The 18539-nt window shown below is 40.3% G+C and overlaps 1 protein-coding gene across 1 annotated transcript in view; it reads right to left on the bottom strand.

The window, feature by feature from the left end:
- Positions 1–437: 437 nt before the first annotated feature.
- Positions 438–18539, bottom strand: part of LOC112058306 (intraflagellar transport protein 122 homolog) — a 33022-nt gene continuing 14920 nt past the window's right edge. The window contains exons 13-23 of the mRNA XM_052890661.1: positions 16401–16559; positions 14735–14895; positions 14037–14165; positions 12680–12825; positions 11303–11453; positions 9895–10083; positions 9428–9536; positions 8361–8526; positions 7571–7749; positions 6741–6893; positions 438–1936 (exon numbers count right to left, since the gene is read on the bottom strand). Of these exons, the coding sequence (XP_052746621.1) occupies positions 1763–1936; positions 6741–6893; positions 7571–7749; positions 8361–8526; positions 9428–9536; positions 9895–10083; positions 11303–11453; positions 12680–12825; positions 14037–14165; positions 14735–14895; positions 16401–16559 (1716 nt within the window). The 3' untranslated portion in view covers positions 438–1762. The remainder of the gene's footprint in view (positions 1937–6740; positions 6894–7570; positions 7750–8360; positions 8527–9427; positions 9537–9894; positions 10084–11302; positions 11454–12679; positions 12826–14036; positions 14166–14734; positions 14896–16400; positions 16560–18539) is intronic.

Here is an 18539-nt window from a genome sequence, read left to right as displayed (position 1 = left end):
AACGTCAGGTTTGGCTATTTGTAGTAACTCTACCACCAGCTCAGAAGGCGCAGTCTCTGTTGAGAAGAGCGATGGGAAATTCAACAGTTGCTCTTTTAAATCTTCCATTTTAATTTATTTGAGATTTTCAAAGATTTCCTAAATTACTGATAAATACTTTTTGATTAACACTGTTGTTTTAATTATATGTACCTAAATAATGCTTTTCTTAAACAAGGTATACTCGGCATTCACCGGCCGAGTTATTCGGCCGAGTACGAGTATCAAAAAATCCGCCAAGTACGCCGAGTACCGAGTATCAATCGAGTACTCAGCCCATCTCTAGTTATTACTGACAATTTTAACTTTGAAAATGAATTCAACCGACTTTAAAAACGTACCCACTAAACGCAGATTAAAGAATAATAGGCAGATGGAGACCGTTACAAATCCACAATCTGCGTACGCCTTTAAAACATATGCGTCGAACGGGTAGTCCTTTTTGTGAAGTCGGTTAAAAAGCACAACAACATACTTATACATGTCTAAATAAAACACCGTTACATTTAAAGCTAATAATTACATAATAATTGACCATTGACCCTAGATGGGAAGTCTTATTAATTATATACCTATATATAACAAAAGCGGCTAATTGTCTTATGACGGATGATAAACCGTGCGTTTTACATTACATTACGGCACAAGTGCGTAATGAGGTAAATTACGATATTGAAATTAGTGAAATAAGAGATACTTTACGAGCGAATGTGTTTTATAATACATTAAATGATCAAATTCCGCGCGTGCGTATCGAATGCGAGCCACTCGAGCAATGCGAGAACATTATCAAGTTAGCCCTTGACTACAATCTCACCTGATGGTAAGTGATGATGCAATCTTGTTACAAGGAAATTCCACACCCGTTTCGATTTCTACACGACTTGGTACCGTAACGCTAAATCGCTTGACCGTTCGTATTTGCCGGTAGGGTGGTAACTAGCCACGGCCGAAGCTTCCCACCAACCAGACCTGGACGAATTAAGAAAACCTTTATCAACCCAGGACCTCCGTCTTGTAAATAGCAGCGCATACCGCTGCGCCACGGAGGTTGTCATTGTATCCAGTTAGCAGAAAGTAGTACTTGGTATCTAGACCTCTAGTATCTACACATTACGTATATACAGCTAGTAGTTACTATAAAGTCAGACTAATTACATAAGGACTACAATCGCACCCAAATTCACAAACAAATTGTCTGTCACTTTCTGAGGAAAATGAGCTTACGAGTAGATTTGGTATATATCAAACTAGAACGGAGGGTGTGGGTTCGAATCCGGTCTGGGGCATGCACCTCCAACTTTTCAGTTGTGTGCATTTTAAGAAATTAAATATCACGTGTCTCAAACGGTGAAGGAAAAACATCGTGAGGAAACCTGCACACCAGAAAATTTCTTAATTCTCTGCGTGTGTGAAGTCTGCCAATCCGCATTGGGCCAGCGTGGTGGACTATTGGCCTAAACCCTCTCATTCTGAGATGAGACTCGAGCTCAGCAGTGAGCCGTATATGGGTTGATAACGACGAAACTAGAATATTTTGCCCGTTTTTTACACAAAAAGGATTTTTTACAGAGCTCTTTAACCGACGAACACGATTACAACTATGAAACATCGATTCTATAGAGACAGTTTTTATAATCGCATTAGATCTTTGATCATATACTTTTACAGAAGCAAGCAAGCGAGGCAGGTCCTTATGTAGTTAGTCTGGGACTATAAATGACTACCGAAAGGTGGTCTGTCCGTCGATAGGACTTCGCGGTGTGGATGACCCAGAACCATTCGCCATCGAATCGTCGCTGCCGTCTTCCTTCTTCAAGTCGTCGGGCTGGTGTCTACAGAATGGGCATTGTCGCTTCGTAACCAAATGTATCTCGTAGTCTTCCAAGTAAAAGAGCTGAAACAATAGAGACACTCAATTAAGTTACAGTGTCTCTTTGGTCTAGTGGTTAGCCTATTTGACTTCGGATCACGAAGTCTTGGGTCAGACATAAGGATGATGACTAGGTTTGAATATATTGATTTTTATGAGACATTCGAGTAAATAAGGTCAATATTAACTAATTAATACGTAAAAAATAAATATTGACGGATGTTTGCAAAATAAATGAGATCATAATAATTTAAAATGTACTATAATTCTTTTATCGTAATTATATGAAAATTCAAACATTTTTAGCTTCCTTACATTAAACGTTTTTCAATATATGAACTATAAACATAACCGTACCAATAACAAAGATATTTCTAACTTTTTTTGAACGGCCCATACAAATCTAATGATCAGCGAATCAACGACGTCATTAATTCGTGTCATTCTGTCTTTCAGAGATTCGCGACAGCGCCGCAAATCTGATCCTTTAAATCCCTGTAGCTCCGAAAGTAATGATCACAGATACCCTGTTACTTTTACAAAATTGCTTTACTATTCGGCTGTTCCATTTCAAAACCTAGTAAGGGACACTTTTTTCAAAAATGGTTTTATTGCATAATCTTGCTAACCTGGTAAGTCCCCACAATCTCTAACAACACCAGCAGCGAAAGATCAATAATACCAGATATATTTAAACATCAATACTTAGTAAGGCACATCATTAACCGCGTTGAACCACGTAAAAACTTAGTAAGTCACTTTTACCATTTCAAAACCTAGTAAGTATCAGAGACTTACTAGGTTTTTGTATGGTCGATGCACCTTACTAGGTTTATAAACGGTCGAACTCGCAGAAAGATATAGAACCCCACCAAGAGTTAGACTGTTGAATGAAAAAGTTTTACTACACAGTTCTTCCAAAAACTGTCTTTACGCCAAGGGGGATCAAGAAATATAGAAAGGAAGAAATTTGCAGTAAATTAAAATGTATGATGACTGAATCAAGAAGGGCATTTTGGCAAAATTTACCCGTCAATGATTGTTATATCGATTTAATTAATGATGGACAGTTAAAATAAAAACAGAACCACTCATATTAATTCGAATGCTTTTCTAATTACAGTTTACCAGAAGTTGGAGACGTTTTTTATTTATATTTTAGGTTTTATTTAACTATATCTGTTCATCTTTTGGATATAAGATATTTGAACTAAACAATAATTGTGTAAATTATATTAGTTCAAGATATGGGCATTGATTCTTAAGTTGAACGTAGAAGAAATATTAATTTAGTTTACGTAATCCATTTGAACAGAACTGCCACTCGAAGATAGGAGAGAAGTTATTAAGCAACATATGGGCCACATTTTATCCCTGAAAAATCAATGGTTCCCGCAGAATTGGTGAAAAACTGAATTTTACGCAGACTAATTCGCGGGCGTCTGCTAGTCAATTATATATTATGTTTGACGGCCTCCGTGGCGCTGTGGTATGCGCGGTGGATTTACAAAACGGAGGTTCTGGGTTCGATGATCCGGCTGGGCCGATTGAGATTTTCTTAATTGGTTCAGGTCTGGCTGGTGAGAGGCTTCGGCCGCAGCTAGTTACCTACTGACAAAGACGTACCGCCAAGCGATTTAGCGTTCCTGTATGATGTAGTGTAGAAACCGAAAAGGGATGTGGATTTTCATACTCCTCCTAACAAATTAGCCCGCTTCCATCTTAGACTGCATCATCACTTACCATCAGGTGAGATTGTAGTCAAGGGCTAACTTAAAAATAATTAAAAAAAACGAAAGAAAGAATAATAAAGAAAGATATTATGCTGATGGTAAAGTTATTAGTTATTAATTATATCTATTGTTCAAAACTATAAGGGTTTAGCCTAATTTGTCACAAAAGTGTTTTTAATAAACCTGAGATATCTAGGACGATCCTATCTCATTAAGTTAAATATTGAATAAATGTGCTTTTATAAAACAGACACAACAAGTACTATTGTCCTAAAATGTCTAAATTACACACAATCAAAGTTATATAATGATTTATTTATTTTGCTATCATCCGCGAAAAGTCGACGAACCCATGCGACAACGTCACCCAGGTCCGACAAAATACTCTCTACGTACGTTTCACCCCGAAACCGGAGCATCCTCAGGAGATGTTGACTCTACAACGTGCAATTGCAAAGTAATAAGTGTTTTATGGAACAAAGTTCCATAAAACACTTGACTGTTTATTTTTTGGTGCTATTACCCTATTACTTGTAATAAAGTTTTCTGGTCGATGAAATATTTTTATTAGGTACTTCAATATTTATATAAATAGTTACTAGAATGCTATCAAAGAGATGAGATAGCTAAACATATTTTAAACCATATCAAAACCTAGCAAATGCTCTTACTATGTTATGAAAGTCATTACTACATCATATTTACCGTAGCGGGTCAATAATTAATCTTAGTAAGAGCTATAAAACTTGTAATATACACTAAAATTAGAATTTAGGTAGTGTTATACATTCATAATTTTGTATTTTACAAAACCAATAACTCATTAGTTGTTCTACTTAAATAGTTTTTAAGGGCTAACCTCATTTATGTTTTTTCGATCTCCTGTAAAATTTAGTTTTAAGCCCTTACTAGGTTTTAAAATGGGTCAGCCGCATTGTTTCTGACATATAAATTAATATCTAGGACTTTAACTCTAACTTTATCTAGTTTCATATTTGAGATATTTATTTTGTAAGATTCCATCGTCATCAACTAGATGGCGCTATATTCTCTTAGCACGCGGTAGCGTTTGCCTTTTTAAATACTATGAAGTTAAACCTAAGCATTTAACTGATAGGCTTTCACAATCTCTTTGTGACAATTTTTGACAGAGAAGTACTAGTTTACAACTAGTAACTCTCTAAGATAAGTGGTGATTATTCACTTTGACTTCACTGTGCTCCAAAGCAAAAGGTATCATTATCAATCTTAGATTGGAGATTGGAAAATTCGCCATATTCCCTTTTCCCAAATTTTTTTAATTCTTTACAAGTTAGCCCTTGATTACAATCTCACCTGATGGTAAGTGATGATGCAGTCTAAGATGGAAGCGGGCTAACTAGTTAGGAGGAGGATAAAAATCCACACCCCTTTCGGTTTCTACACGGCATCATACCGGAACGCCGGTACTTTTTTCCGGAAAAAAAGTAGCCTATGTGTTAATCCAGACTATAATCTATCTCTACTTCAAATTTCAGCCGGTTCGGTTCAGTAGCCGAGGCGTGAAAGAGTAACAAACACTCATACCATCAAAATCATATGGTTTTCGTAAATCTCGTGAATCCAAGGATTTTTTCGGGATAAAAAGTAGCTTATGTGTTAAATCTATTTCCGTTTCAAATTTCAGCCAAATCGCTTCAGTAATTAAAGTTATGACGTTAAAGAGTAACAAACATCCATACAAACGTTTGCGTTTATAATATTAGTAAGATAGTGTGAAATTTCTCGATGACTGATTAAAGATTAACTCCGGAAGTTGTAGAAGAATGACTGACGAGAATGTTGATTTAAGCAAACGTGCAAGAGATTTGTTGAAAGGGAACAAAAAAATGCGCTACATTCATTTCTTTATCTAGAACCTCCTCCTTTTGAAGTCGGTTAAAAATACAATCTATTAAATCAGTGAATTTAAGAGCCGTGATGGCCGTGATAGGATATGACCTCTGCCTCATGCATTTCCAACTTTTCAGTTATGTGCATTTTAAGAAATGAAATAACACATGTCTCAAACGGTGAAGGAAAAACATCGCGAGGAAACCTGCACACCAGAGAATTTTCTTAATTCTCTGCGTGTGTGAAGTCTTCCAATCCGCATTGGGCTAGTGTGGTGGACCATTGGCCTAACCCCTATCATTCTGAAAAGAGACTCGAGCTCAGCAGTTAGCGGAATATGGGTTGATACTGACATTACTTTATTCGCATGACATAAATTACCATACTCCTATTTTATATAAAATTTAAGAAACTGTCATCATCCCCATTCAGAGTGTCCCGTAATTAATAGATAAAACGTAAAGACGGAGAGCCCGTGAACCCCAAAACTTCTTCATTTTATAAAAGCTGAAAGTTTGTTAGCTCTTGCTCCTACCATAAGTAAGTACGGTAGCTAATTATAGAGTTTGGACAGTGGTGGCCTTGGAAGATTAAGGATTCAGACCCTCAGCCGTTTAAGTATAAAGTATTATTTTTATCGACATAATCTGAAAAATTATATCCCCATTTGCCAGACACTTGGCATCATGACAACCCTTCGCCGTTGCCGGGTTGCCGCGAAGCTAATTCAGGGATTGATTTGCGTCACTACTTGAATCTGCTGATAAGTATGTACGTGCTATTCTCTAGGACATGTAAAACTGTTAACCTTAAACTTAAACAACTATTCTATACATATAATATTACCTCGGTTTGCTTGTGGTTTATATTTATTACTAGCGGACCCGGTCAAGCTTCGTTTTGACATAAGTGCACTTATTCTCTATCCCTACTCTACCCCTACTCTACCCCTACCCTACCCCTACCGCTTGACTCTTAAACGTTTGTATGGGAAATAGAAAAGGGCAGTTTTTAGGGTTTTCCTGAAAATTATTTGATTTTTTCTCACCCTTTAAACCTTCCCTATACCTCCACGAACATTTCAAGACCAAGATAAGATAAATCCGTTAAGCCGTTCTTGAGTTTTAGCGAGACTAACGAACAGCAATTCATTTTTATATATATAGATTTATACCTATGTTTCTATAGACTGTGACCACATAGCTCAATGATATTGTACTCACGTTTTGACAAGAAGGGCAGGTCGTGATGGGCAACTCCGGCAACATGTTCCGGTAGAACTTCGGCGGTAGCGGAGTCCTGTGTACCATCACCACACACGCGGGGCTCAGTCTGAGCAGTGCCAGCCGACTGCAGGTGACCAGGCCTTCGTCGTCCTGCAGAAAATTACTACTTTGAAACTTCGTTAAAGTAGTTTAAGGGACGGGAGTTGAGTAAAAGCCTTTAAATATAGTCCAATATTCAATAAAATCCCAAATTCAGAGCAAATTCAACATTAAGGATTGAGTTTAAGGTTGAATTTGCCAAGAAGTTGTGTTTGGCACTCATTGAGTGGGGACGTTTTTTGGTCGCTGATTGTGCATACACTTTTTAATAGGAGATCGATGATTTCTTTGGTCGCATACTAGGCATACTGGTACTCCGTTATGAGGATGTCACCGCCAGATTGGTGATGATGATTTCCCGAGACTTCGTTAGCGTGAAATCTTACCCCTACCATACCCCTCCAACTCAACCCTACCTCTCCACCAATTTCCAGCCAAATCGGTTAAGCCGGCAGCCGTTCTTGAGTTATAAATAGTGTAACTAACACGACTTTTTTTTATGTATATTTACTCGTAGATATAGAAGACTAGCGGACGCACGCGACTTCAGAGGGAATTCAGTTCTTTACAAATTCCACGGGAACCATGGATTTTTCCGAGATGAAAAATAGCCTATGTGTTAATTCAGAGTGAAATCTATGTCCATTCCAAATTTCAGCCAAATCGTTTCAGCACACACAAACTTTCGCCTTTATAACATTAGTGTGATAAGAGAAGATAATAAATACCTCGTTATATTTATCTAGAAATGGGTCAGTGTAATCCACATCTTCGCCTATTCGCAAGATTTCAGCATCGTCAAGTTTCCCGTTTTCAACGTCTGGTATGGGCGTACGGTCGATCAAATCCATTGCTTCTTCATGTGAGATCCCCTCAGCAGGCTCAAAACGTACCAACGGCAGTACCTCTGTAACAAAATTTTAACATTTAAGAGTATGAAACACGGCTAGAATCGCGGCACGATCCAAACTGCGAAACGGCTGAGCGACGCGCAGCTGCTCGCATCGCGCGCTGGGAGAGGGGTTGAGTTTTAGCCGTGTTTCATAATCAATTAATATGAATAACACTCACGATAGGTTAAATTCTAAAAAAACATTTAAGATCTTATTTTTTAACTACTCGGGAAAGACTATTAGGAGTGGGTTCGACAATAGTCCAACGTAGTGGGGAGGGGAATGCAAATATTAATATGTTGTCTGTGGTATGTTGGCATGCAGATTCTATAGTGTAGGAGTTAAGCTCACACTGTTAGCAGGGTAGAGCTTTTGGCCAATCCTTCTACACCTGTAGTCTGTGGTCCGACCATACGCAGACTATACAATCTTCGGGTCCTGTACAATATTGGATGATTATTATGCCATCAAAAGAACGCGTCTGGCATCAATGATTCCCAGACTTGTGCGCAGCTGCAACGCTCTCCTTAAGTTTTACTAACACATAATGGATTTTTTTTCTGAAATAAATGACTATTATTAATTAAAAAAAAATACTATTAAAAGACATATGAATAGGTCTCACCATGCGTAGCCAGTGAGTGCGTGAGGTCGTGCCTGCAGCGCGGACACTGCACGGCGAGCGGCGGCAGGTGTCGGCGACACCGCCAGCACAGCGGTGCCACCTCGTCCTCGCCGCCGCTACTGCTATTACTGCCAGCACTCTTCAGCATCAGCAGTTCCACACCTTCCTGTTAATCATCATTATTTTTGGAGTTTACTCCTTGAGAATCGAATTTTCATATATAGCCCCTGGTAGGTATGAAAAAAAAAATATGGACAATAAAATTCGATGAACGAATGACAGCGTTACGTTTTTTTGAATTCGATGAATACCACTGCGCCACGGAGGCAGTCATTTTTTGTGCGCAACCTATTTTGCGCACCTTTTAACCATGCGTGCGCGCGCCCGCACGCATGTGCATGCTGCTCCTCGGTTGCGCAACTTTTCACTTTTCAGGTGTAAGTATTGAGACGTACATAGTGTATGCTGCGGCGCAACATACACCTATTTAAACAGTCGATCTGAAATAGTAAACTCCATTCGTGCGTCGGAGCTGACACACTTTTATTTATTTTTATTATACGACATCGTCATTGACTGCCGATGGAAGTCCACTTCAGTACATAATCCTCTAGCCTGGACTTCCAAACAAAACGGTCTCGAGTCGGCATCCAGCGGCTCCCCGCTTGATATCCTCGGTTCACCCTCGGAGGGTCGACCAACACTGTGTTTTCCGGTGCACCATTCGAGCACCTTGCGACCCCAACGTCTACCGGCTCGTCGAACTGTGGCCTGTCCATTGCCACTTCAGTTTCGCGGTTCACTGAGTTATGTCGGTGACTTTGGTTCTTCTGCGGATCTCCTCATTTCTGATTCGATAAAGCAGAAATACTCCAAACATAGCTCACTCCATGAGTGACTTTGAGTCTTCTTATGAGGACTCTAACGGACTAACTTTTTAGGAGTAAGATAAAAATCAATACCCGAGTTCAAATCGATTCAGTCTTGTTTGATGGAAATATGCAATAAAATACTTTTATTTATATTGTAATATAGTATATATTAAAATAAAATAACGAAAGAATCACCTGAAACTTGTGTGGAACTTGTAGCCCTAATATTTTGTCCAACATTTGGCGTGCCAGTAGATTAGCGTTGACAACTTTAGCTTGCTTCGCTAGACAAAGGTACAAGCAACTGATTGTTTTTGATTTAAGTGAAATCATTGTGTAGTGAAAATCGAATTGCCGCTCTATCCATGTTACACATCGATTTTCTTTCTGAAATCGATTACTCTACGAAAATTAACAAATGTATGGGAATGACATCCGAGTGATAGGTTCATCACGTGACCTATAGATGAGAACCTACCCTATCGTTTATATTTTAACTAATATTATAAAGGGAAAAGTTTTTGTGTAAGTGCGTGTGTGTGTATGTGTGTAAGTGTGTATGTTTGTTCCTCTTTTATGTTTGTTTTTCTGTCGATCCGTTGCGACGTAACACACCAATGAAGCACCACCCTAAATATAACATGTTTTTTAATAAAGGATACAACATGGATACACCAGGCGGCGGCTCCCCGTCCAGCAGCGCGAGCACGTATCTCGCAGCGTTCAGCAACGCGTCGGGTTGCGCCAAAGAGAACGGCTCGTACACGCACCGATGTACGACATCGTACGCGTGGTATACGCGAGCGAGCCGCTCGTTGAGTGCGTACTGCTGCAGCGATGTAGCGCGACCACTGATTGAGAAACATTTGTACTTGAATTTGAATTAACGAATGAGTAAACGATAGTTTATTCACAGATATAAAAGGTAACTAGATTCATAAAGTGTGAATTCTTTGTATTGAAACCAGCGTACCCAGGGGCGTGGCCTAAATGGCTGTTTAATATTTAGTGAAAAACGAAATATGTTACCCTTACTTTAGAGTTGAATATTATTTATTCCTTTTGTCACAAAACGAAACAAGACTGCTAGTACATGCGCGGACACGCTTGCGATGTTCCGCACACCCGGGTGTACGCGGGCCACGCCCCCTTGCTATATCTATTGCTAAGAGCGTTAGCTTTTAGCGTTGTCTGTTCTGTGGTTTATTTAATTATATGTCGCTGTTACATCTATACTAATATTATAAAGCTGAAGAGTTTGTTTGTTTGATTGATTGAACGCGCTAATTTTAGGAACTACTGGTACGATTTGAAAAATTCTTTCAGTGTTAGACAGCCCATTTATAGAGGAAGGCTATAGGCTATATTTTATCCCCGTATTCCTATTATTCGTATTACGGGAACGGGAACCATGCGGGTGAAACCGCGCGGCGTCTACTAGTAATAATATAACGTTTTTTACCATTTTATTCTCCGGGAACGGCGATGTAAGTACTTTATTTCAATTAATTAATGAGATGATAATTATTAATAATAAACTAGTGGACCCGGTCAAGCAAGCTCTACCTTACCCTATCCTAACCTCTACCCTAAAGTCACTCAATTGTTTTGCCTTACTGTAACCTCTCCGCTAACATTTGAACTTTATGGTATGGTATTAAAGTTTAATTTGACTTTAATAATGTATTATTATATAATCGTTTGTATGGGAGTTTATAAAAGATTTTCATTAAGTCTTTTTCAGGCAATTTTTAAATTTTTCTCTCCGTAAGAACCACCCTCGAACTTTCAAAAGAATGTTCTTGAAAGAATTCGCGAAGAAGCGAAATCGGTTCAGCTGTTCTCGAGATTTACGCTTAGCAAAACATTAACAGCAATTATTTTTTATATTATAGTAATATTACACATTGTACATCTAAATCACGTCTGTCTGTGCCTGTCTATAAGTATGTTCACGAACTCCACCACTACTAAACTGATTTTTATGCGGTTTTCACAAATTCAAAAGAGAAAAGAAAGAACATCCAATATCCACTACATCATCCAACCAACAATTACTAAGTGATTTACTTGTCATCAGTTGCAGCCGAGTCGAGGCACTGCGTCGCCAGCAGATGGTACAGATAGCCCGCGTCGCTGAAGCGTTCCTCCGTGATTGCGTTTGTCACCAGCACGCCGAACACGCGCATCGCTGTCGCCGTCTTCCCCGCCATATGGTACGCTGATACACACAAACATACACTATTTTGTTATACATTCATTATTATCATTATCAACACATATTCGGCTCACTGCTGAGCTCGAGGGGTTAATAGTCCAGCACGCTGGTCCAATGCGGATTGGCAGACTTCACACACGCAGAGAATTAAGAAAATTTTCAGGTATGCAGGTTTCCTCACGATGTTTTCCTTCACCATCACATTCATTATTAACAGAAACTATTTTGTTATACATTCATTATTATCAGGAGCTGTTTTTAAATATTAAGGCGGCGCCGTACAAATTACATGAAAACTGTAGTTTTGGTTAAGTGGATTTAGGAGTTCCAGGTCAATCAATCAAACTAGAATAAATTTATTTAGAATTACTAGTCGTATACCTAGAAATTATATATTTTAAAGAGAACTATTATTTATTACTTTTCCTAAAAACAACATAGAACTTTAGCAAAATCGATAAAAAGCGTGTCAGGGTTTAGGTTCTGCTTTACGCATATCATTTAATTTTCATTTTATTTTGCCCAATCATCCTAAAGATATGAACTAGAAATGAGTTTGTTTAATTTTTCAAATTTTTGGCCACAATTTTTAAAATATATTTTCTAAACTGACTCTCAAATCTGTCATACATTTTAATATAGAGGCAGGCCGATGTGAATATTGCGGCTGCACGACTCTCGACTATTCAGTCGGCCACGAACATTCAAAGGGGTCACGTCGCTTTGCTCCACGCTGCCCAAAAATATAATCGCTAATAAATAAAATAATTGCTCTTATTTTATTGTGTCGATGTGCACACCGTGGTAATAGAAAACAAGCAAGTACGCTTTTTGATTTTTCAAATCAGTTCACCGATTTCTTTCAAAATTGTTATTTGGGCATTGCAAGAAATTTTGAATTTTAATTGAATATTCGAATTTGAATTTTGTATTTGTATTGGTATTTGTATTTGTTACATGATACTTACATGGTAGTATAATAACATCATTTTTAGGCGAAAGAAAAAAAAATAGCTTTTAGTAAGCGACTTTATCAAAAAAAGGGAGCTGCTACATGTAAACTGTAAATGATATTTTTTTCAAATCACTAAGTTTTACTGTGTCACGTGACAGCCCGCCCGCTAACACGTTAACAGAGAGCGCAAGTAGCGCACTTTAAAAATCTATTTTGCATCTGCCAAAAAAGCTCGGCGCGCTCTTAACAGTTTGTATGCGTCAGTGGAGCGTACCTCTCTGCGCTTCGACGAACTTGTTCTCCTGCGCCATCCGGTGCGCGTACGGCAAATACACCTCGCGCTTGCAGTCCGCGTGCTCGCGAGCGAGCGTGAACGCGCGAGACCACTCGCCGGCAGCCACCGCCAGCTGTGCCACTTTCCTGCAAACACAAAGTTATTCAAATTCATTTGTTTCATTTAGGCTTAGTTTACAAGCACTTTTGAAACGTCAAGTATACTGAGAGAAAGCTGCATGGACTTTTTATAATATATGTAATATATGTTAACGTTAAATTCTAACGAAATTATTCAATATAAATCTATAATATAAAAATGAATCGCAAAATGCGTTGGTAAGCGCATAACTCAACAACGCCTGGTCCAATTTGGCCAATTCTTTTTTTTAAATGTTCGCTGAAGTTCAAGGATGGTTTTTACGGTGAGAAAAAATCGAATCATTGCCGGAAAATCCATAAAAATAGTTCTTTTCTTTTTTCCATACAAATGTTTTCTAACTAAAACGTAGTCAATTTGAAGTAGGGGTAGTTTAAAGTTTCACGCGGACGAAGTCGCGGGCGTCCGCTAGTTCAATATAAATACTCATTTATTTCATTTAGGCTTAGTTTACAAGCACTTTTGAAACGTCAAGTATACTGAGAGGAAGCTGCATAGACTTTATATAATACATATGTTACCGTTAGATTCTAAATAACGTTAGTTTATAATCAATTTCGCGAGATTATAAATTGTGTATAGATTGTGAACTGAACCCATTGCTTACAATTTAACGTGTTATTATTCGGTGGATTGTAATCTATCGAAGTGAAACAGTAAAATTGTCAATCAGGATAATTACACTAAACCAAAAATAACACGTTAAATTTTAAAACGCAACACGCAAGCAAAAGATTCAGTTCACAATCTATCAATAGATTACAATTTACTGAATAATAACACGTTAAATTGTAAGCAGTATGTTCAGTTTACAATCTCGCCAGATAGATTATAAACTAACGTATTTCAAAATTTAACGGTGACATAATTTAAAGCTTTGCTTCATTTGGGCGTCCCTAGATGGCACTATTTATCATCATCATCATCATCATCATCATCATCATCATCATCATCACCACCATCATCATCATCATCATCATCATCATCATCATCATCATCATCATCATCATCATCATCATCATCATCATCATCATCATCATCATCATCATCATCATCATTATCATCATCATCATCATCATCATTATCATCATCATCATCATATCAGCCGATGGATGTCCACTGCAGGACATAAGCCTTTTGTAGAGACTACTATTTTTAACCTACTATTTTTATGGAGATGATTAATTAGTAATCTTACTTGAAATCTCCTAATCTTTGGTAAACATCTCCCGCAGTAGTGTATTCGCCGACAGCAACCAGCGCCTCTGCCAAGTGACGAAGCGATTCGCTCGAACCTTTGTCCATCTTCCGCGCTAGCTCTATAAGCCTGTAGGAGAAGCCAGCCTTAGAATGGTTTTTCTAGTGTACAATTTATGATTTTAACACAGAGTAACCAGAGTGAGTTTTTACAAATTGCGTGCTGAAGCCGGTGTAACAATTACTGATGCGACTCTTTGTGTCGTACTGACTCGAGAATGTATTCGCTTTTGAATTTTGTATTTGTGACGGCTACGACACCGTCGCGTTCCGTGCGCTCCAACTGCCTATTATTGTTTAATCTGTGCTATCAAGTAATGAGAGCCATTGTTATATGACAGGAGTACTAATTAGTATAAACTGTACGTTTGTTAGCTTAAGCGTACATATACAAGGCGGGATTGATTAAATTTATTACACAGTAAAAGTCTTTAACGTAATCTTTAATTAAAATGAGTTGAAGCGCACGGAACGCGACGGTGTCGTAAACGTCACAAATACAAAATATTCAAAAGCAAATACATTCTCGAGTCAGTACGACACGAAGCGTCGCATCAGTAATTGTTGCACCGGCTTCACACGTTACTTGTAAAGACTCACTCTGGTTACTCTGTACTTCACAGTAAGTTTAGTCCTTACATATCTCTGCGGCCGTACTCCGCGAGCAGGCGCGCGGCTCGCTTCACGTCCCCGACGGCGAGGTACATCTCAGCGGCGGCGCGCGGCTCGTTGACGCGGCGCGCCCACTCCGCCCGCTGGCGCGCCAGCATGGTCACTCCCTCGCCGTCGCCCACATATTCCTGGAATAGGGATGATGACAGTTTTTTCAATTGTATATAAATTAGGAGTATGCTAATAGTGGCGGGGAATAGTACGAACAGCCGATGGACGTTGGGGTCCCAAAGTGCTGGAATGCGACCCCGCACTAGTAAGCGCAGTGTTGGCCGACCCCCCACCAGGTGGTCTGACGACATCAAGCGAGTCGCAGGGATTCGCTGGATGCAGGTGGCTCAGTATCGTGATGTTGTCCCTACAAAAGGCCTATATCCTGCATTGGACGTCCATCAGCTGATATGATTCCTGAAAAACGCCCCATACAAAATGGTACGATTTAATGATGTCGTAGGTGCATGATTTAATGGACGTCTTATTATTTACCCTGCCCTACCCCTACCTTACCCCTAGGTAAGGTAGGGATAGGGCAATAGGGCAGGTAAGGGGTGGAGTACGGTAGAGGTAGTATAAAGTAGGGGTAGGATAGAGGTAAGGTAGGGTATTAGTAGAATAGAGGCAGGGTTGGGTAGCGATAGGGTTTCACGAGGACGAAGTCGCGGGCGTCTGCAGATAAAAGATAAAGCGTCAAAAAGAGAGAATGGAGAAGATGCTATTAGTAGTTAAAGTACTTGGACGTGTCAGTTCTCATACCTGTGCGTTGATGAACATGCGCAGGTCTAGGAATAGTGTAAAGTAGGGTAGGAGTAGAGTAGAGGAAGGGTTGGGTAGCGGTATGGTGTCCACAAGGAAAAGATAAAGCGACAAAATGAGAGAATGGAGAAGATGCTATTAGTAGTTAAAGTACTTGGACGTGTCAGTTCTCATACCTGTGCGTTGATGAACATGCGCAGGTCTAGGAATAGTGTAAAGTAGGGTAGGAGTAGAGTAGAGGAAGGGTTGGGTAGCGGTATGGTGTCCACAAGGAAAAGATAAAGCGACAAAATGAGAGAATGGAGAAGATGCTATTAGTAGTTAAAGTACTTGGACGTGTCAGTTCTCATACCTGTGCGTTGATGAACATGCGCAGGTCTAGGAATAGTGTAAAGTAGGGTAGGAGTAGAGTAGAGGAAGGGTTGGGTAGCGGTATGGTGTCCACAAGGAAAAGATAAAGCGACAAAATGAGAGAATGGAGAAGATGCTATTAGTAGTTAAAGTACTTGGACGTGTCAGTTCTCATACCTGTGCGTTGATGAACATGCGCAGGTCTAGGAATAGTGTAAAGTAGGGTAGGAGTAGAGTAGAGGAAGGGTTGGGTAGCGGTATGGTGTCCACAAAGAAAAGATAAAGCGACTAAATGAGAGAATGGAGAAGATGCTATTAGTAGTTAAAGTACTTGGACGTGTCAGTTCTCATACCTGTGCGTTGATGAACATGCGCAGGTCTAGGAATAGTGTAAAGTAGGGTAGGAGTAGAGTAGAGGAAGGGTTGGGTAGCGGTATGGTGTCCACAAGGAAAAGATAAAGCGACAAAATGAGAGAATGGAGAAGATGCTATTAGTAGTTAAAGTGTTGGAAAGTATCAGGTCTCATACCTGCGCTTTGATGAACATGCGCAGGTCCAGGAACAGTGCGAGCGCGCGGTCGTCTCTCGCCGCGCTGTGGTAGGCGCGCGCCGCGTCCGCGTGTCGCCCGCAGTACGCGTACACGTCGCCCACAATCACTGCGCGGTTCTCGCCGCTCTCGAAACGCTCCTGCAATCGAAGGTTATAAGATACCAATGCTCATCATTGGTTTGGGTTCAGAATCAAGTATCCCCGAATGTTGAAACGTCACTCAAATGAATCGCTCACTTGAAGCCGTCTAGCGAGACGAAATATCTTAGCGTAGGTGCCGGGCCCTCGTGTGGCAAAGAGAAAAATCCCGAGCAGATCACCGAACTTGTGACTGATGGTGTAGGGTTAAGGACGTCCTTGACAGTTAAATAACATGCCGCTTCTCCGCTCGTGTTGTTCTTCCTGCCTATTCAAATTTGGTAAGATCTACTAGAGCAGCTTTGGATACCCTTTGTAATATAGAACTTACTGCCGTTCTAGTGAGGTCAAGATATTTTTTTAATTTTCTGCGTGTGTGTCTGCCAAGACATTCCGCTGCCAACCCCGACGACTATAGACCTGGCAACATTCAACGCACGCACTTTGAGGTCCGACGAAAAGGTCATCGAGCTGGAAGAAGTTATGAGCAAGTTGCACTGGGATGTCATAGGATTGTCTGAAGTCCGAAGAGAGGGGGAGGGCTCGATAATCCTTGAATCCGGCAACATGCTCTACTACCGGGAGGGCGACCAACAGTCCCAAGGTGGTGTCGGATTTATCGTTCACAAGTCCCTCGTGAACAATGTTGTAAAAGTCGAGAGTGTGTCGAGCAGGGTAGCGTTCCTGGTCCTCCGAATTACCAAACGGTATTCGTTGAAGGTTATACAGGTTTACGCACCGACCTCGACACATCCCGACGAGGAGGTAGAGGTATTGTATGAGGATATTTCTAAAGCCATACATGCCTCAAACTCTTATTACAATGTTGTGATGGGGGATTTTAACGCAAAGCTGGGCGAACGTAGCGGTTCAGAGTTGAAAGTGGGACGATTTGGGTATGGGCAACGGAACGATAGGGGCCAAATGTTGGCTGACTTCATGGAGAAGGAGGGCCTCTTTATTATGAACTCCTTCTTCAAGAAGCCACCACACAGGAAATGGACCTGGATGAGCCCCGATGGTTCCACGAAAAATGAGATTGACTTCATCTTGTCTACCAAACGGCAAATATTCAACGATGTTTCTGTGATCCATAGGGTGAAAACCGGTAGCGATCACCGAATGGTTAGAGGCACGTTGAATATCAACGTTCAGCTGGAACGGTATCGACTGGTGAAGTCTACGCTCCGACCTACTCGTGCCCATATCCAAAACCCCGAGTCCTTTCAACTAGAACTGCAGAACCGCTTTGAACAACAGGTTCGTGGAAACTGTCCATTCCGTTGGGTCTAAGTTCTATAAGACCCACCGTACGAAAAGAACCAAAAAGTTCTCAGACCATACACTTAAACTCATGGAAGAGAGGCAAGAAATGAGATTGCAGTCTTCAGCAGATGCGTCAAAATACCGACAAATCAGTAGACAGATCTCTAAGTCGCAAACCAGTGACTTGCGAAACTTCAATACCGAGCGTATTAAAAATGCGATTGAAAACAATCGCGGCTCAAAAGTTTTCGCCAGAGATCTGTCTATTGGACAGAGGCAGCTGACGCGTTTGAAGACCGAGCACGGTAATCTGATTTCTTCCAAGCCCGAGTTATTAAGTGAGGTCGAGAAGTTCTATGGACAGCTATACATGACTACTCAACAGCCTGTTGACAACTTGGCTAAAGACCCCAGAGCCAAGTTGACCCGACACTATACCGAAGATATCCCGGACGTCAGCCTATACGAGATTAGTGTGGCTCTCAAACAACTGAAGAACAATAAGGCGCCAGGTGAGGACGGAATCACAGCAGAACTCCTGAAAGCGGGTGGAAAACCGATACTTAAAGTCCTTCAGCGATTGTTCAATTCCGTCATTCACGAGGGCACGACGCCTGAGGCGTGGCATAGGAGCGTGGTGGTTCTGTTCTTCAAAAAAGGTGACAACACCTTGCTGAAGAATTACAGACCCATCTCGCTGCTAAGCCATGTTTA

The sequence above is a fragment of the Bicyclus anynana genome, chromosome Z (assembly GCF_947172395.1).
Source record: "Bicyclus anynana chromosome Z, ilBicAnyn1.1, whole genome shotgun sequence".
Lineage (NCBI taxonomy): Eukaryota > Metazoa > Arthropoda > Insecta > Lepidoptera > Nymphalidae > Bicyclus > Bicyclus anynana.
This window is presented reverse-complemented; position numbering and strand designations above follow the sequence as displayed.